This window comes from Armigeres subalbatus, chromosome 1 (genome assembly GCF_024139115.2).
Source record: "Armigeres subalbatus isolate Guangzhou_Male chromosome 1, GZ_Asu_2, whole genome shotgun sequence".
NCBI lineage: Eukaryota > Metazoa > Arthropoda > Insecta > Diptera > Culicidae > Armigeres > Armigeres subalbatus.
The window spans coordinates 271,792,994-271,814,001 of NC_085139.1; the positions used below are offsets into that span (position 1 = coordinate 271,792,994).

Here is a 21,008-nt window from a genome sequence, read left to right on the forward strand (position 1 = left end):
ACATAAACACTGGAAAATCCTGTCGCCGCAATGCCTTAAACATGAAGTTTCGTAATCAATTTGCACTCAAATAAAGCATGTCGCTACCAAAGATCACAAAAAAGATTTTTTTTTTTGCTATTTTTGGCGATTTTTAGAAAGTTAATTAGATTTCCATACTAATACATATCATAAACTTAAACGTCCCATTTTTTACATGCCAACAAAAAAAAACTGACGGGAAAGGTCAATTGGTTTGCTGCTTTATTTTATTTCCATTTGCGAAAATTTGATTTCCAACAGGAAGATGCATAAGGAATGTTCTAATGTTAATAAGCCCGTAGTCCACTATTCGTCACAATGACAAATATTCTCAAGTTCCTTCAAACATCTATCTAACGGTTTAGATATGGGGCCGTACACTAATTACGTAAGCATTTTTTCAAGATTTTTCAATCCCCCCTCCCCCCATGTAAGATTTTTCCTATGCAAGTTATTTTTTAGCGTAAGAAAATGGCAGACCCCCCTCCCCCCATAAGCGCTTACGTAATTAGTGTACGACCCCTATCGACAAGTCTTAACACTCTTAACAAATATTTGTTATCAGTGGCGTAGCCACGGGGGTGGTTTTGGGCATAACCCCCCAGAGACAAAATTTTCAGAAGAAATTTTTTTTTCCAAAAAAAAATGTTCAGAAAACCCCCCCAGACCAATTTTCTGGCTACGCCACTGTTTGTTATTGATGATGATGATGATACAACCATCTATTGTAGCAAGGCACCTGCCGATAGCACTGGCCATATCTGACAAACGATTTGATCATGATTATACTATTGTTTGTATTTCATCAAACTCCTGTATGAAGGGCCAAAAATGGGTGGGGTGGTTCCATAAGCAGAAACACTTATGCGAATCCACGGGATAAATAGAGAATCTCCTTCCAGAAGAAAGTTCGTACATACAATAATATAATCTAGCCCTCATTTCCCAGATTGACCCAATAGATGGGGAGAAGAGCCCGCCCTTTATCCACGAGATGTTAACAATAGGAAGTTGGCGATTCCACTCTTCCTATCCAAATCGTTTCAATCAGGTGCCCTGCTGGTTATTTTTTTATAATATGATTTTAATACAATACAGTTTGGTCAATATATGTATATAATGGAATTCTCTCACCAAGTTTCAATTAGCATGTCCTGGATGTCTTTAACACCAGCTAGTTTTAAAAAGATGCTGTCTTCAGAGATACCAATAGTTCGTCAAGAAATGTCCTGTTTTAAATAGGAGAATATTCATCGTTCTGGTTCACAAATTGACAAATAAACTTCTAGATTTCTGAAAAGATGAAATAAAAACACGGGTGGCAGTATCATACATAAACATATGTTTGATTAAAATGAATATGTATCCTGTTTTTTTCTTGTAATATCCAGAAGTTAAAAGAGTTGGCTATAAGATTGGTGAAAAACCTGAGTGAATCGGTTGAAAAACAACTGAGATGTAGCCATTTTCAGAACGGATGAATCCTAGTGTAAATCATATAAATTGATCTGTATGATGTCACTTTATGGTCTTTATGGTCAGAAGGTAAGGGGTATGTGTTGGTTGAATCATTTTGTTTAACAAAAACTGTGCGGATAACTTTTCCCAGGCAGAAGTCATGAACAGATTAACATTGGTATAAGAGATAAAAGAAAAGGCAACAATATCAAAAATTTGCACCGAAATATTATTTAAAAATCAAGATATATTATGGATAAGAACAAACCAATTGCACATTATATTGATAACTTCTTACAAATAGCATAACTTGATCTCCTCATGATATTTTAATGCAAAATCTAATTTAATTTTATGATTGGGCTTATATTGGGTACAGGAAAAATTCGAAATCAAAATTTTTTTTTTTGGTGCCAGGTGTCTTAGAAATGCATGAAACGTCAAGATCTGGTGTTACCTCGAAAAAAAAAATGGAAAAAAATGACTGGGACTTTGGAAAAAGTCCCACAAAGTCAATTCCTTCCAAATTTTTTTTTTCTTGATGACACCAAATTTTGACGTTTCATGTATTTTTGAGACATTTGGCATCAAAAAAAAATTCCAAAGTTCAAAACATTTTTAAATCCTAAAAAGTAAATTTTCCTCAAAAAAATTTAGCCTAACTTTTCAAAAGGACCTAAGTAACATTTTTTTCATGAATTAATTTGAATAGGGTAATCAACAGAACATGAAACATGAAAGCTTTTGATTGCAGTACTCAAATTAATTAATGAACAAAATGTTACTTAGGTCCTTTTGAAAAGTTAAGCGAGAATTGTTTTTAAGATAACGTCAGATCTCGACGTTTCATATAAAAGATATTTTAGTTACTAGATAAAGATTGTCGCTTCGGTTCCCTTTGTTCTGCTGTCCGGAACATGTTGGGTAGCAAGCTGTCAAATCGTATGGATTTTCCTTCTTTGCTATTTAGCTCCCCTATCCTCGCCAGCAACGGCGGCCCTCCTTAGCCGTGCGGTAAGATGCGCGGCTACAAAGCAGACCAGGGTGGCTGGGTTCGATTCCCGGTGCCGGTCTAGACAATTTTCGGATTGGAAATTGTCTCGACTTCCCTGGTCATAAAAGTATCATCGTGTTAGCCTCATGATATACGAATGCAGAAATGGTAACTTGGCTTAGAAACCTCGCAGTTAATAACTGTGGAAGTGCTTAATGAACACTAAGCTGCGAGGCGGCTCTGTCCCAGTGTGGGGATGTAATGCCAACAAAGAAGAAGAAGAAGATCCTCGCCAGCAAAAGATGTTCCGGACAGCGACGACAGCGACAATCTTTATCTGGTAACTAAAATATCTTTTTTTCATATGCATTTCTCGCTTAACTTTTCAAAAGGACCTAAGTAACATTTTTTCATGAATTAATTTGAATACTGCAATCAATAGCTTTCATGTCGTTCTGTTGATTGCGCTATTCAAATTAATTCATGAAAAAATGTTACTTAGGTCCTTTTGAAAAGTTAAGCGAGATTTCTAAGACATTTTGCATAAAAAAAACGGTTTCGGATTTTTCTTGACCACCCCCCCTTCCCTTGGGAAATTTTCGTGTTTCAAAATAGTCAATGCCCGCTTTGGTCAAACACTTAACGAAGTCCGATTGAGCTGAAATTTTGCTTAGGGACTTTTTCCAAGAATGAAACTTCTGAGCACTACCCGTTTTTGAAATTTGATGGTAAAATTTCTCCCACACGTGAGACGACCGTGTAATTCAAATGAGAGGTATCGACAATTGTAATCGAAAAATGTCACTTCATTCGAAACGCCTCACCTCATACGAGACGCAGAATAAGCATAATTGCAATCGCTTAGGTGGCCAACTAACCGATAGCAATGCCGCTCACTTCCACACCTAGGAAGCTTTGAAAATACCAGAAATTCGTCATCGTACTCAAACTACAGTAATATCCCGATTTTACCACCCCCCCTGGTGAATTTTGGGGTGATAAAATAGGGCTTGTGACAAAATCGGAAAAAATATTTTCAATTTTTTAATTTATTTTTCAAATATGAATCAGTTCATGCCTTGGAAAGGCAAAATGCGTGAACGGTACTCGTTATTTTTATGTCGAAAATGCTTGTTTGCGGTATTATTTACGAAAATTGAGAGAACGACTAAAATTTTTGGGGTGACAAAATCGGGTCGAAAACGAGATAAAATCGAGGATAGACAAAATCAGGGAGTGACAAAATCGGGTCGACATATATCAAATATAAAGTAAAGCCTAACATTCAAGTAATTCAATACAAAGCCGGGCCATTTCAAATAAATAACGTACCCATAAAGGATGTTCGGATCCAGGAAAAAAAAAACCCTTGAGGCGGAAATTTGTTCCGAAATGCGACCATTTATTCCGCATTTTCCTCATTGATTTGAGACCACCCAACAATCCTTCGCACTGTTGTTCCTAACTATAGTACCATTCATGCTCAACACGGAAAAATGCGGCACCTACTTGGTAGTCTCTGCTCCGGCTGCAACTGCTGCTGCCTCATCCGCTTGCTGCTGACTTCGGCTTGGATCGTCCGGTTTCATGGCCGGGAACAGCAACACCTCCTTGATGTTGTTGTTATCGGTGAGAAACATGGTCAATCGATCGATACCCATACCCCAGCCGCCGGTTGGCGGAAGGCCGTACTCGAGTGCCGTGCAGAAATTCTCATCCACTAGCTGAGCCTCGTCGTCACCGGCGGCCTTGTCCGCTGCCTGCTGCTCGAAGCGCTCTCTCTGGACGGCCGGATCGTTCAACTCGGTGTACGCGTTGCAAATTTCCTTCTTCATGATGAACAGCTCGAAACGTTCGGTCAAACCGGCGGCGCTACGGTGGTACTTGGCCAGCGGGGACATGATTTGCGGGTGGTCACAGATGAACGTCGGGTTGATGCAATTTTCCTCCAAGAATTCACCGACCAGTTTATCCAGCAGTCGGGCGGTCGTCCGTGGCGGTGGACACTCGACTTCGTGTTTGATGCATAATTCGCTCAAAAACTTGTTCGTCTCCGCGGTGTTGAATGTTTCCGGGGCGGGGAATTTGACCTTGAGAATATCCTCGAGCGAACTGAGCATAGAAATACGCCTAAAAGGAGGGGTGAAATCAATTTCGTATTCCTTACCCTCCGGTCCTTCCGGATGGTATTTAATCTTGTAGGAACCGTGGATGCTCTTGACCATGCCAGAGACCATCTTTTCAGTGAGTTCAATCACATCGTTATAGTCGGCATAAGCCATATAGAATTCACATGTCGTGAATTCCGGGTTGTGAGTCAAATCGATGCCCTCGTTACGAAACTGGCGACCAATTTCATAGACACGATCCAGCCCGCCTACGGTCAACATCTTCAAGTAAAGCTCCGGGGCAATTCTTAGGAACAGATTCATGTTCAAATCGTTGTGGTGCGTAACGAAAGGCTTAGCGGTCGCCCCTCCGGCAATCATATTCATCATGGGCGTTTCCACCTCAAGGAAACCCATACCATCCAAGAACTGTCGCACGTAGCTGATGATTTTGGCGCGTACCTGGAAAATATTGCGCACGTTGCTGTTCAGAATGAGATCCAAATATCGCTGGCGGAAGCGCGTTTCCTTATCTTTTAGTCCGTAATGCAAGTGAGGCAGCATGTGCAAGCAAGGTGACAGCAGTTTCAATTTTTTAGGGATAACAGAGAGCTCGCCCTTTTTAGTCTTTCCAGGATAACCCTGGACGCCGACTATATCTCCACGTCGAAGACGAGATGTGTCTTCTACAAAAGCCTGGAAAAGAATTAACAATGAATTAAATAACACTAGTATGTACTAATTTTTGATTGTCATTAAATTGAACCACTCACAGCCTCACTCTCGTACAGCTTAGCGTTGGCCATTACTTGCAGCTTGACGCCTTCACCGCGCAGATCGTAGAAAATCAACTTTCCACCCGACTCCCGAATGGCGTGAATTCTTCCGGCCACCGAAAGCGACTCCTGCTCCAGCATATCGCCATCCTTTAGCTGGCTGTACTTTTCGATGAACGACTCCAACGAGCTGCTCACGTGGAACTTGTGCGGGTACGGATGGGTTTGCTCCGACTTTTTCAACTCCGCCACGGCGGTACTCCGCAACTTGAAATACTCGTTCGGTGAAATTTCCTCCTCGTTCAGTTTGGCTTCGGCTTTGGGCTTGGCAACTGCACCGGAATCTCCGGTGGCCGCCGCCTGTTTATCTTTCTCTTCCTTCTCCTTGGCCTTTTGTTCCGCCTTTAGTCGGCGTTTCAGCTCACTGAAAATAATTGACAAAAATACGATAAATAAAATTTTATGGGATTCAATGGTGATTTTTTTTTTCTCATAAAATTTGGACACCAAGATGCAAAATCTGTTGGAACCCTGCCGGATCCACCCAAGATGACAAATTACGTACGCTTTTTGGCGTGTTGATTTGAGTCGCACGATTTCGCTGGAGGAGAAAATCGATGTCACACATCGTTCTATCGTATTTGCTTTGTTTACTAAACAATACGAACGAATTATTCGTCTAAAAGACAACATAATTCTAAAATTACAGTTTTGTAAAATTTATCTAAATAAAGTTATCAAAATAATTAGAAAACCAGCGTATTTCAAAGCAAAACACGTGCACTTTCAACTTTTTTTCTCACTGATTTTGTCTCTTGTTTGCATCAGCAGCTTTCTGCTTGTTCCTCCGCACACTTCCCGCACAATCGCAAGCAACCCTCTAAAAATACCAACACATTCCGCTCGACGTGGAAAATTCAACCCTTTTCTCCACCTCACAGCTCCAGAAGTGAAACTTACTTTTTTGATAGCTTTTCTCCTGCTACTTCCGACATAGCTCACCAAGATTGCAAATTTAGACACACTTTCACTTAAACCTCGATAATTTCTACCGATTCCGGAAGACACTTCGTAAAATAATTTTACAACCAGCTGCTGAAAACTGCGTGCAGTCGGACTTTGAAGAAAAAAAAATGCGGCTTGAGCCTACCTGGGTTGCGTTCGCAAATTTTAGCACTGATTTCTATAGACGAATCCAAGTAAAAATAAGAAGAAGACACACGACGGTGTTAACTTTGACAGATCCTACAGCTCAGCATAGGAGATCATTTTAAAATGCTTATAATAAATTCTAGACAAAATGTAATTAAAATCTGATTGATGTATGATACGGAAAAAGTTCCGAACTGTATGATAGATACGTTTTGGAAAAAATCAAAAAATTGAGATAAGCTTCCAGATATGTAATTCGGAACTTTTTCCGTACCGTACATCAATCAGATTTTAATTACAATTTGTCTAGAATTTATTATAAGCATTTTAAAATCATCTCCCTATGCTGAGCTGTAGGATCTGTCAAGTTAACACCGTCGTGTGTCTTCTTCTTATTTTACTTGGATTCGTCTTGCTTCTATAGAAAATAACAGCTAATTTGAGTGCGCGATGATTGTATATGATCTGCAGATCATGAGTGATTTAATGACTGTAGGCTCCGTTCGCCTATTCAATTTTGACAGTTCGTTAGAAAAATAATCCTCAAACGTGTTTTGTTTAACTGCGACTTTGCTTCTTGTAAAGGACTTTTACATATTTTCTTAAAATAAGCCGTGTTTTATGGAATACTATTGAAAATTATTATAACGGCAGCAACATGAAAGTTAAAGTGATCAGCCGGAACCCGGACAATTATATGCGGGAAACCAAGAAGGATATCCACAAGGTGTTTCGAAACTACGACACGGCGCTACATCCCTTCGAGGGAGCTCGTGAGTACGTCCGGGCGCTGAATGCCACCAAACTGGAGCGGGTCTTTGCCAAACCATTCGTGGGCAATTTGGATGGCCACAAGGATGGAATCTCTGCGCTCGGTAAGCATCCGCAGAGTTTGTCCCTGCTGTTGAGCGGCTCCTACGACGGGGAAGTTAAACTCTGGGACGTTCCGAACCAGGAGTGCGTTCAGAGCATCATGTGTCACAGCGGGTATGTGCGAGGGATCGTGTTCTCGAACGATGGGTCCAGGTGAGTGTCTCTCCAATACCCGATTAAAATATTATTTTAGATTAGGCTGATATTTTTTATTAAAAACTACAGAGCCGTTGTTGCGTCTTATGTTCATCAGCTTATTCAGATTACGCCATTTATGGTTTCAGTAGAAAACCGAAATGGGCGATTAGCGAAGTTGGATTTTTCTCACAATTGGTGGCGCACCACTTCCGAAATTAGATTTAACATATGGATTGTGAGAAAAATTCAACTTCTCTGGCTGCTAATTCGGTTTTCTACTGAACTAATAATAAATATCATGATAAAGAGTTTTTTCTTCGAACTGACTGAAGGGATACAAATGTAACCAACAGGGTGTCGTATACAAATAAAGCACAATTACAAATACAAACTAACTTGATGCCAATTTTGAATGTATGGAATGGTATTGTCTGTCCACAGACAAACAGACATAACACTCGTCAAACTTCCATCGTTCACTGATTTACTGGTCAATTCAAATAATCATTAGTTGGCCAATCGATCACTCGTGGCGCGCACATCGGATTTGCTCGAGTTTGACGTTTGCTCACTATCGCCATCTGGTTCGTGATTTGCTCAACTAACTGAAATCAACAGATGTCGTTAGTGTTTTAACGACGATGAATTTGATGAGTAAATGTTCAATGTGTTATGTCTGTTTGTCTGTGGTCTGTCTATTATATGGGGCACACACTTGTGGTATTCGTACCATGGTACAAGGCGACAAGAAAATAAGTTCAAGGCTATCTTTAATGAAGACAATAATTGATATGGCACTCATTTCAAGATTTTTGTACCATGGTATGAATACCACAAGTGTGTCCCCCATATTATTTAACATTATTATAATAAAAGGCGTAAGCTGAATAGGCTATAATGATCTCAACCGTCTCAGACGAGTTTAGTACTTTCCATTTAATTCCAGTGTTTGTTATCTTTGCAGATACATATTTCGACCTCAACAGCCGTCTTACTTAAGTCGAGTCAAGTACAAGACACTGAAGCGGGTCCAACAGTTAAGGTCGAAATACGTATCTGCAAATATACCAAAAACGTAGTGGAATTAAATGGAAAGTACTAAACTCGTCTTAAACGGTTGAATACATTCTACTATAAAGAGCCTAACATATTTTTTTCTGTATAACGGTCTGTTCAAATATACCCTTATCCAGCTTTCCACGCTCGGTAATGGCGGCTTGTCGGTCGCTGTACTGTTTGACACTATTGCTGAAGGAAAACTCACTGTCGAAAAGGCCTTTTTTCCCTTCCCCTCACCCATGAACGCCAGTGGGCTTTCCTCCAGCTAGTGTCAAACAGTACAGTGACCAATTGATTTTTACACACCGATAAGCCGCCATTACCGAGCGTGGAAAGCTGGATAGCCTATTCAGATTACGCCATTAATGACATAATAATTGGCGTTTCAGGGTAAATACGCTTTATGATGTCATTATTTACGTAATATTCCATATATTAAAAGTGTTTCGGATGATTTCGGATAAGTTGCAATTTCCGAACAAGATTGAATGAATTTCAGGGCTAGTCACCAGCAATTTGGTTCTATGCTTCCTGAAGATTAAATCAAGTTCTTCAAAGGCAACTGTGAGCAACGGAATTTTCTCTTGAAGAGAAAGAAAGTGATTCACTTGATGGATAATAATGACTACCTTTATTTCCCAAACCGCTAGTACTATTTATACATGATTTGGGAATAATTCTTTACATATACATATTAATTATCCTACACGTTCAACCAATTCTAATTGGTATTCTAAATTCTTATTGTAAGAAATTCTAATACAGATGGCACTCTTATAATTTAGGTGCCGACCTCTAAAGGCACCTAGCTAAAGGACCTGCTATTCTAATTAGAAGTGCCTCAAATTGCATGCAACATTTAATGCAATTTCTCAATATGGCGACACCTATCGTGCAAATACTTATGAATGGTGCCATCTGCTTTCTTTTAAGGGTATAATTTAACGCAAGTATGCGACACTTGCAAGCAAAACGAATCGAGTGGAAAGTACTAAGTAATAAAACTGCATCTGCATCGTGGGAACGTTTTTCCTACCTCCCCTGAGCAAGCGTTAGACAAACATTCCCAGCCCGATATAGCTCTTCCAGGGAGGTAGAAAAACATACGCCATATGGAGTTTTATTACTTTGAAGCTAACATAGAAATCTAATCTTAGCCTGATTATTTGAAGCTGAACATAGAAACCTAATCTTAGGAAAACATTCCTTGCTTGATATGGCCCTTCCTGGGAGACAGAGTAAACATATGCCACAGGAAACATTTTATGGTTTTGAACTAAACATTCCTAATCTGTTATTTATCCTGGCACATGGCTCTGATGAATTGAACAAATCTTCTCTAGGAAAAATGATATAATTTGAACATTAATGTAATTTATTTTTAACATTCTTGCCCCTGTAAATTTATTTATAGATTTACACCTTAATGGTTGTTCAAATTGTTTATAATAGGGTATGTCGGTTTAAAAGGGGTTTCTGCTTCGACATCTCTTATCTGATCTAAAGGAGCACTGAGTGGTGCTGTTGGTGATACCAGTGCAGGTTGCTCTACGTCGAAATCCTGGGCTGTCGGCCTTCTAGTAGCATGACGATGCGATAAAAATTGGTGAATGAATCCCACAATGAAGCGATCAGCTGCCATCCAAATCCATATATATCGTAAAGTATCCGTCCATGAATTAGCGTGTCGATGATGAACTTCAGAATCCGCAATATAAGATATGCTCCTAAGACCGTCGACGATAGATGTCCAAACCAGTGGGACCAGGTTAAAACTTTTCCCAGTATTGGCTAACGATTCCTTCCACCATGTGTTCCGCAATCAAGGCTTCGAATCGAAATCCTTGATGATTTGGGTTCTGGTTTGTCAAAATCCGATGTATAACTGATGATGCGATACGTCGGTCTCCTTGCTCATAAATCATGTTCTTCATCTTTCTGACACTGTCCTCATCGTAAACGCCAGATTTCATCAGGTTTGGTAAAGAGGTGTATGTCCAACTAGTTACAATTTCGGTTGATAACTTTTCCGGAGCGGTTGTTTCCCGGAACTTTCCGTCCGTCGTATACCATCTTCCTCCAAACATAAACTTTGCGGGAAGCAAAGGCGTACAATCAATTTCTGTTCCTCTTTTCTGAAGTACTCGAGTAACAGGCGCAATAAATACTGATTCGTTGTTGTAGTTCGCTGGAATCTCCTGATAGCACCTATTGCTTGATCGTGGTAGCACATATACTGGTTTACATTTTAAGACATGCAAAACTTCTCCAGCTACTACGGCCGTAAATCCTTGTTCCTTCGTAATCGCTGTAGCAAACTCAGTGGGGTTGAGTCTCGCAAGAGTGAGTTTGGTTTCCATCAAGGATTTATCCAACTTGCAAATTTCTGATATGATGGAATAGTACATATCATTAATTTTTTGTCCAAAGTAGCTTTCCACAAACGTAATTTTCGAATTGAAGTATGTGAAGATGTCGTAATTCTTTGAAGAGGTTACTTTCCTGGTGAACGGCGATCTTATAGTATTGGTTTCCAATATTAGGATACGATGGTGATCAGTCGTATAGCCGTTGTATCCACAAATTCTCGTAGCATCATTAGCTTTTATTGAAAAAAGGTGAGAGTCTGAGATTGTACTGTAAACGGTTATGGAACGGTGATTTGGCTTGTCGAATTTTTCCTTTGTCTTGTTGACAATTCCTTCATAAATCACCTCAAACTCTGTATCTTCGCATCGCTTGTTTAGATCTACGTCCCATGTTAAGTAGCCTTCTTCTGCGTCCAAGCATTTTCCGGTAGAGTATGTGCAAACCAATCCTTTCCGAAGCAGGATCTGATCAAGCTCCATATCAATGTTAGCTGTATAATCGTTTAGCGTAATTTCGTATCTATAGTACACTAGAGCCTTTGTCCACGTATATGCTGGTGTTCGGTACGTCTCACCATTGCAGTTACTTCCATGCACGCTCCCGACTATCAATACTTCTCCTCGTGTAGTGCTGTTCATTTTAGCTCCTGAATAACTGCTTGTTCCGAGAGAGAAATGGTCGCCAGTTGATGCGCTCTAATGCACTCCTCCGTAGTAAACTCCTTTACTATATACGCATATCCATGTTCATAATCCGATATATGGGAATGCATACCACAATGTCGTATGAAACGCTGTATTATCACCTTACACTGCGTGACCTTGGTAATAGATTTCGCATTCCGTTGAAGCACTTGAATGGTTTCCTCGGTGGTTATTAGTTTAGAGGATGGAGGTACGCAAGATGCAACTTCTAACAATGAATAACTTGTCAGGTTGACTCCTGGATCCGCACAGTCGTAAGCTATTAGTCCAGATGATCCTAGTCCGAATGCAGCGCCAAGTAAGAAGAACAAAAGCAGGATTTGCAGCATCAGAGAGGGCGTGAATGATATTCGTCTTACTTTGCTTGATTTGAGTTCCGACGCCTCTATTTCTTGTTGTAATTTTTCCTTTTTCCTTGACCTTGTCTTCATTGACTTGTTGTCTCTTGCCCCAGTTTGGAAAACTCAAATCTACTGATTTTCGTTTATCCTGTTTCGATATATGCAATATGGACTTACTGGACTTGCCATCCTTGGTTTCGGAATAGCACAAATGGCACACTAATTGCTGTAGATTCGTTTCCATTACTGCTTTTCGTTTCATACTCTTTATTAGTTGTGAACCGTAAACTGTTCTGCTTATGATTTGCCGTGGTTCTTTTAATTTTGTTGTCTCTCTTTGTTGTACCAAATAATCACAAATATCTGCTCTGCCTCTATCGAATACAACTCGTGAATTCGGCGTAATGGAAATTTCATTGATCATAAAATCTCGTTCAATCATTTCATAATTATGATCAGAAGCATATTTTGATTTGAAAGCATAGTTCGGAGCGCCATGATTTTGTGCTCCAGGTATCAACAAGTTTTTCTGTGCTATATTTATGCCGTGGCATATAAATGCATTCTTAGCTCGTTTCATTTTGAATACATCACTTCCATTTACAATGGACTTTTTGAACTTCAGGCCTCCCCTAATAGTTCTTAATTTATTACCTCGCTTTTCAATATTAATGCTTTCTAATGTATTACTTCCAGTCGAAGATATTTCATTTTCGCTGAACTTGTTGCCAAACTCTTGCAGATTATTCGCTGCATATGCGTCATATTTCTTGTGCTGTGACGGGATAGCACAATTTGGTTTGACAGGATCTACTTGTTTCTCCTCTTTGATCAAATGTTCACAATTGTTGATGAGTATCTTTCTCTTTTTACTCTGCTTTGACTTCTTGGGTGCAGTACATTTGATGTCATTTCTGAATTATTGTTCACCTTCTTGGAGTTGTTCGAAAAGAACAGCTAAATCCTCAGATTCCGTAATTGATTGTTCTTCTGGTAGCTCATTTGATACTTCTTGTTCCCGATTAGAGATGTCGTAAAATCCCGATTAATCGATTAGTAACTAATCTATTACTCTCGATTCCTGTCGATTATTGAATCGATTGATCGTTGGATAATAATCGATTCAAAATTAATCGATTATTACAACGATGAATCGATTAATCGAAGTAATCAATTAATTTGCGACATCCTTATGATGTCGTAAAATCCTGATTAATCGATTAGTAACAAATCGATTACTCTCGATCTCTCTCGATTATTGAATCGATTAATCGTTAGGTAATGATCGATTCAAAATTAATCGATTATTACAACGATTAATCGATTAATCGAAGTAATCGATTAATTTACGACATCTCTATTCCCGATCCGGAACAAGCTTATCTCTATCGATAAACCGTTTCCCTGGTTCAACTCTACTGAGCTCGGGATCCTCATGATTACTTGATTCAAAATATTCCGCTCGATACCGATCTGGTATGCTGCATCTGGCAAGAGGGCGACAGGGTCTCTCGTTCTGATCAACTTCAATTACGCAGGAATTGCCATTATCCATTTTACCATTTTCACTAATTTCATTAGTGCATTGAGCGTCTTCTGCTCCATTCCAATCGATTAAATTTTCATAACTTCCATTGAGATATTGCTTTAAGGCATTCATTTGCTTCAGTTCCTCTGCATGTGGCTTGAGCCATGCATTGAACACATCCAATGTGGGAACAATATCTACAGATGGTTGACGAATATTTCTTGCAAATTGCGCAACAAACTTCCAAGACTTTTGATTCAAATCCGTTGGAAACTTTTCAATCAAACATCCGAATAGGGTTGAATTACAATATCGGAATGGATTGAAGCTATATTTATCCAAATAGCCTAAGTTGACGACCAGCTTATCCAACTTTTCTGATATTTCTATAACATCAGAATCTGTCGATCCTTCGACATTCATCAATTCGAGTCGTAGCTTCTCTACCTCGAATGATATTTCTTGCGGTGATGTCGTTGACTTGACCTCACATGATAATTGTTGAGACAGAACTTTATTAAGTTCTGCCAATTTGCTTTCCAATGCAGATATCTCGCTGCACTTAGCGCATATCCATTGATATCCTTTGTTCGGTTTATCTCTAATACCGACACAACATAAATGGAACTGTGCCATGCACCTGTTGCATGACACCATGTCATCTTTTTTATCCATACTTGTACACAGTGGGCAACGTCCATGTGGATTCATAATGTAGTTCATTGACGACATTTTTATTGATTTGTATTTCTCCGATACATCAATCAATCTTCACTGAATTAGCTCGTAACGGCCGATCCGTTTGTCCGAGTCCTAATTAATTCAGTGTGAAATCATTTTCCCGCCTTACTAAGGCGATCAGATTTCATAAATTACCCAGTTTTCCTTTACTGAGTAAACGGTTGATGACAGTTCGATGACAACTTGATGACAATCGATGATCCCGTTCTGCGACGCTACGACTTACGCGGCCAATCCTTCGATATAATTTATTCTAACATCCTCATTGAAAGAATAATTTTGTCACTCGATGATCCATTTAAACACAACGTCACTGATCCAATAAAGCTCCTCGTTGGAATTTTCCGAATTACAATCCGCGAAACCGTGAGTCACTTTCCTCTGTTGTCGTAGGCGCCAATTCCTTTAAGGCGGAACGTTAATCGATGATCCCGATGCGACGCTACGACTTACGCGGCAAATCTCGATTTGTTCCTATCCTTTGATGTGGTGTAATCAGCTCCAATTATCCCGAGCTGATTCCTATTGAGGCTTCCTATCTTTCCTCCTCGTTGGTCGTTGGCGCCAATTAGTAAATTCACTTTCCGATCCTCCTTTCCTCCTTGGAAAGATTTCCGAAATTCCGATTCGATCCGTTCCGCGAAGGTGTGAGTTAATTTATCCTCTCTGGAGGACACCAATATTAAAAGTGTTTCGGATGATTTCGGATAAGTTGCAATTTCCGAACAAGATTGAATGAATTTCAGGGCTAGTCACCAGCAATTTGGTTCTATGCTTCCTGAAGATTAAATCAAGTTCTTCAAAGGCAACTGTGAGCAACGGAATTTTCTCTTGAAGAGAAAGAAAGTGATTCACTTGATGGATAATAATGACTACCTTTATTTCCCAAACCGCTAGTACTATTTATACATGATTTGGGAATAATTCTTTACATATACATATTAATTATCCTACACGTTCAACCAATTCTAAATTCTTATTGTAAGAAATTCTAATACAGATGGCACTCTTATAATTTAGGTGCCGACCTCTAAAGGCACCTAGCTAAAGGACCTGCTATTCTAATTAGAAGTGCCTCAAATTGCATGCAACATTTAATGCAATTTCTCAATATGGCGACACCTATCGTGCAAATACTTATGAATGGTGCCATCTGCTTTCTTTTAAGGGTATAATTTAACGCAAGTATGCGACACTTGCAAGCAAAACGAATCGAGTGGAAAGTACTAAGTAATAAAACTGCATCTGCATCGTGGGAACGTTTTTCCTACCTCCCCTGAGCAAGCGTTAGACAAACATTCCCAGCCCGATATAGCTCTTCCAGGAGGTAGAAAAACATACGCCATATGGAGTTTTATTACTTTGAAGCTAACATAGAAATCTAATCTTAGCCTGATTATTTGAAGCTGAACATAGAAACCTAATCTTAGGAAAACATTCCTTGCTTGATATGGCCCTTCCTGGGAGACAGAGTAAACATATGCCACAGGAAACATTTTATGGTTTTGAACTAAACATTCCTAATCTGTTATTTATCCTGGCACATGGCTCTGATGAATTGAACAAATCTTCTCTAGGAAAAATGATATAATTTGAACATTAATGTAATTTATTTTTAACACCATACATTTTGCGCTGTCAAAAGATACTCGCTAAAAAGAGTCATAAAGAATTTATTACGAACAATTATTACGAGAGAGCTTTTGTTCTAAGTGGGATGCAGGGAGAAATTCAACAAAACAAAACTGACAAGCGTCACGCTCTCTTTGCCAGAGAGAAAATTCTCTCTGTTTTCATTTCGTTTCGTAGTTGACAGTCATGCTCTTTCTGTCGCAGCAGGGTCGAATGCATGTTAGATGGAAATCTTCTGAGCGCTGAAGAACAACTCGGATTGTGATGGTTTTGTGGAAAGCATTTTATATGATGAAAAATAATGATGATAATTATTTATTCTCCACTTATTCAACATGAATTGTTTAAAAACAGATGCTCTCTAGAATTAACATGAAGTATTTAACTTAAACCTAGATTTAATAGAACAAATCGAATAAATTTTCAAAGTTCAAGGGCCAATGTGGAAGACAATTTAAAACGTAGGAATGCTTGTAAAACGAATATATTTGATGAATAAACATGATTTCATAAATTGTTTCAATTCTGCTCCTTGAATGGCTTAATATACTTTGGATTTCAACATTTCTCACGTGGGACAACTGTACGATTTGAATGGGATGTATATATAAAGTAGAATAACCTTAAATCGACAGGGTTGTTTCATAAGGGCCAATGTCGCAAACGTAAACAATGCCTTTTCCTGCAAATTTCTCCACAACTAGGACCGCTCCCAGCTAACAACCACTTGGAACTGGTGGCGCTCCGTGCCTTCTATCGAACGGAAGCGGAAAATACCGCCAGAAGTCTCTAATCTTCCTGAAATCAGCAGAAGAAGTCAATGTTTACGTTTGCGACTTTTGCCCTTTTGAAACAACAATGTCGAAATAAAACATGGATTGGTAATGCATTAATTCATCCAAAATCCATTTTAAATTATATCACATTCACACGATTCGATTTTGTTAGAAGCTGTATCATTGATTGTCGAGTAGAACGCAATGGTTCAGTTTCCATTTTGGAAAAAAAAAAAATTGCTGAGTTGCCCTTCATACATGGAGATACTGGTGGAAATACATTTTAGTTCGATAATATTTCTTGAAAATTGGTCCAATAGTCCTTTTTTTATTTATTTGTGAGAATTCCCAAAAGAATCTAAATGTTTGTATCAAATCTCCGTTCGATCATAGTACAGAATCAAAATACTTTTTAAACTTAAAAATAAATTGAGGAATAGTCTGATTCCCCGAAGAACGGCGCACCCAACTAATGAATGTAGCTTCGCTCATTATCCTTAATGAGAGCTTCAAATGTTCTTCGAAAATCCCTTTTCATATATTTTTTTTATATTTTTTTGTTCGTCGAAACTTTGTTTAGAAAAAAATGTTCGATTGTCGCCACACAAATGCTTGATTTGGCAAATTAAATTTTAAAACTCTCCTTGAATTCAACCCTGTATTAGCGTGCAAATGAGAAAACATGGAAACGTTAAGGCCCGATGCTCACGTAGCGTCTTTTCAACGCTGCGTGCACACGGCGTTAAAAGGACGCATGTGTGCATCGGGAAAAAGCGGTAACGCAGCGTCGCCGCACCGATGCACACCTGCGTTTTTTCAACGCCACGTGCACGCAGCGTTAAAATAACGCTGGTGTGCATCGGCGTGGTGACGCTGCGTTACCGCTTTTTCCCGGTGCACACCTGCGTCTTTTTGACGCCACGTGCACTCTGCGTTGAAATGACGCTACGTGGGCATCGAGCCTAAGATATATTATCTTGCTGCAGTCTGAACACCTCGTAATAATTGGATACCCTCTCACTTAACAAAGTCATAAATAGCCCAAACTGAATAGGTTATTACGTAACGTAACAAAAACATTTTTGATGAAAAATCTCAATGTTATTACAATTGACTTTTTCCGTCAAAAATTAAATCTCATTTTTGTCTCAGTTGATTCTTTGACTTATTTAAGGTCAACTTTCCCAAAAAAAAACATTTTTTTAAGCCTCTAACTATTTTTAAAATCAAAAACAAAAACCGAAAAAATGCCGCACGTGTGAACCGGCCAGAAAAATTCACCTGATGTTCATTCTAAATTGGACCAATCTTAAAAAACAGCACTTTTTCGAGTGTAGTTTTAAATTTTAAAAATACTTAGAGGCGTCAAGAAATATGGGTTCTTAGGGAAAGTTGACTTTAAATAAGCCAAATAATCGATTGGGCGAATAAAAATGTTTGACGGGAAAGGTTTTGCTGGTTTTGTCGCGTTGGTCTTCACTGATTGTTCTGATTCATGTTCTTATTTGAATATTTGTTGCTTAGCATCTTTTATGATGTTTTTCATTAGTGGAGAATTATTTAATTTTATTTATTTTGTTATTGACAGCGCTGCTTACATTTAAAAAATGTCATAATTTCTTTGTTACAGATTTTTCACTATTGGAGACGACAAAGCTATCAAAATGTGGGACTCATCATTGGTGGATAGCGACGAGGACTCGCACGAACCACTTAACACCATTCTGGGCAAAACAGTAATCACATCTATTTCGCACCACTATGAAGAACCATTCTTTGCAACCTGCGGAGAAACTTGCAACATCTGGGACGAAACTCGCAACTCGCCTATCAAAACGCTTCAGTGGGGTGTGGATACCTTGTACGACGTCAAATATAGCCCTGTGGAGACTTCTCTGCTGGCGGCTTGCTGCAGTGATCGTGGTATCATCTTCTACGACCAACGAGAGGTGAAGCCACTGCGCAAAATCGTCATGAGCTTGAGGCCCAATCAACTGGCTTGGAATCCTATGCAAGCGTATTACTTCACGGTGGCCAGCGAAGATTACAATCTGTATACGTTCGATACCCGTCGGTTGAAGAACCCGTTGAAGATTCACGGTGGGCACACGTCAGCCGTGACTTGTGTTGATTACGCCCCTACAGGGCGTGAGTTTGTTTCCGGATGCTACGACAAGACCATAAGAATCTTCGAAGCCCACAAAGCCAACAGCAGAGAAGTTTACCATACCAAGCGAATGCAGCACGTGACCTGTATCGGGTGGTCATTGGACAATAAATATATCTACTCCGGCTCAGACGAAATGAACGTTCGCCTTTGGAAGGCCCGTGCTTCGGAGAAATTGGGTGCCCTCCAGCCCCGCGAAAAACAAGCCTTCAAGTACAATGAAGCGCTGAAGGAGAAATTTGCAGCGCATCCACAGATTCGACGCATCGCCCGGCACCGGAACGTGCCCAAGGTGGTATACAATGAACGCCGCAAGCAACAGGAGCAGAAACAGAAAATCAAACGAAAGGAGGAGAATGTGCGCCAGAATTCGAAACCAGGCAAGGTACCTTATATTCCAGAAACTAAGAAAAAGGTGTTGCGAGAGGAGCATTGAAGGGTTTGATATTTCTTTGAAATTTCTATGACTTTGTGAAATATTTGTTCATTTTCCATCGTATAATAAAAACGTTCAGTTCGACATACTTTTTTGTTACGTTCACGTATAGCTGTTTCTGATATCACTTCCATAAATTGTGTGTGGTTCCTTGTATCATTTTGTGTTACTAATATAATATTACGTTATAAAGCTCGTAATCTGACGGCTATAAGCACGGATGGATTGGATACATTTAGCTTACAGCGTACCAGGCGAATATAGCATTATGTATATACTTACTTATTTTGATATTTATCTGGATATTTCAAGACAATAATTGGTATGGCATTCAATTGATCTTTCTCGTTCTCGTCAAACATTTTTATTCGCTTAGACTACGTTCAGACAGGTTCAGACTGGTGATATAGTTACTTGATATAGGGAATCTTGACATGAGATGTCATATCCATTATTTGCAGAGAAAATAAGGTATGTGAACTTTGATGTCAAGCTACTCTATATCAAGTGATATAGCAAAAGATATTTTAGTTACTAGATAAAGATTGTCGCTGTCCGGAACATCTTTTGCTGGCGAGGATAGGGGAGCTAAATGTCAAAATAACCGTCGGTTGAGAACCCGTTGAAGATTCACGGTGGGCACACGTCAGCCGTGACTTGTGTTGATTACGCCCCTACAGGGCGTGAGTTTGTTTCCGGATGCTACGACAAGACCATAAGAATCTTCGAAGCCCACAAAGCCAACAGCAGAGAAGTTTACCATACCAAGCGAATGCAGCACGTGACCTGTAACGGGTGGTCATTGGACAATAAATATATCTACTCCGGATCAGACGAAATGAACGTTCGCCTTTGGAAGGCCCGGGCTTCGGAGAAGTTGGGTGCCCTCCAGCCCCGCGAAAAACAAGCCTTCAAGTACAATGAAGCGCTGAAGGAGAAATTTGCAGCGCATCCACAGATTCGACGCATCGCCCGGCACCGGAACGTGCCCAAGGTGGTGTACAATGAACGCCGCAAGCAACAGGAGCAGAAACAGAAAATCAAACGAAAGGAGGAGAATGTGCGCCAGAATTCGAAACCAGGCAAAGTACCTTATATTCCAGAAACTAAGAAAAAGGTGTTGCGAGAGGAGCATTAAAAGGATTGATGTTTCTTTGAAACTTCTATGACTTTGTGAAATATTTGTTCATTTTTCATCGTATAATAAAAACGTTCAGTTCTATATACTTTTCTGTTGAGTTCACGTATAGCTGTTTCTTATATCACTTCCATAAATTTTGTGTGGTTCCTTGTATCGTTTTGTGTTACTAATCTTTCTTATACAGTCGCCTCTCCACATCTCGATATTGAAGGGACCATCGAGATAAGGAGCGATCGAGGAATGGAAGGAAAACTTAAATGGGTACTAGATTGAAAAAAGCTCGTTGCTATGAAAAACGACAACAAAACAAATGTCATCACTTGTTGTTCATGTGTTTGTTATTGTCCAAAAATGGTCTAGTAGCCTAGAAATATGAATATATCGACATAAGGAGAGAGAATCCTGAACAAAATATCACCAGAACACATCGAGATACAGAGATATCGAGATAGGGAGGTTATCGAGATGTAGAATGCTCAAATGTATGTAGATTGAAGGGACCGAGAAAACCATCGACATGGGGAGAGATATCGAGATATAGAACATCGAGATGTGGAGAGTCGACTGTATATAAAAATGAAATGGTCTGTGTT

At 39.4% G+C, this 21,008-nt stretch overlaps 2 protein-coding genes across 3 annotated transcripts; one reads left to right on the forward strand and one right to left on the reverse strand.

Moving 5' to 3' along the window:
- Positions 1-3,854: 3,854 nt before the first annotated feature.
- Positions 3,855-6,498, reverse strand: LOC134207604 (lysine--tRNA ligase-like). Of its 2 annotated transcripts, none has more exons than XM_062683315.1 (3): positions 6,318-6,498; positions 5,355-5,781; positions 3,855-5,277 (listed from the first exon to the last, which is right to left on the reverse strand). In XM_062683315.1, exons 1-3 carry the CDS (start codon positions 6,350-6,352, stop codon positions 3,979-3,981), a joined length of 1,761 nt encoding a protein of 586 aa, XP_062539299.1. In that variant the 5' UTR covers positions 6,353-6,498; the 3' UTR covers positions 3,855-3,978. The 2 variants fall into 2 exon arrangements, with proteins under 2 accessions (XP_062539299.1, XP_062539298.1); XM_062683314.1 differs by lacking the exon at positions 6,318-6,498 and adding an exon at positions 5,923-6,176.
- A 526-nt stretch (positions 6,499-7,024) lies between these two features.
- On the forward strand, positions 7,025-19,362 carry LOC134207605 (DDB1- and CUL4-associated factor 13). Its single transcript, XM_062683316.1, has 2 exons — positions 7,025-7,535; positions 18,302-19,362. Exons 1-2 carry the CDS (start codon positions 7,168-7,170, stop codon positions 19,272-19,274), a joined length of 1,341 nt encoding a protein of 446 aa, XP_062539300.1. The 5' UTR covers positions 7,025-7,167; the 3' UTR covers positions 19,275-19,362.
- The last annotated feature ends 1,646 nt before the right edge of the window (positions 19,363-21,008 follow it).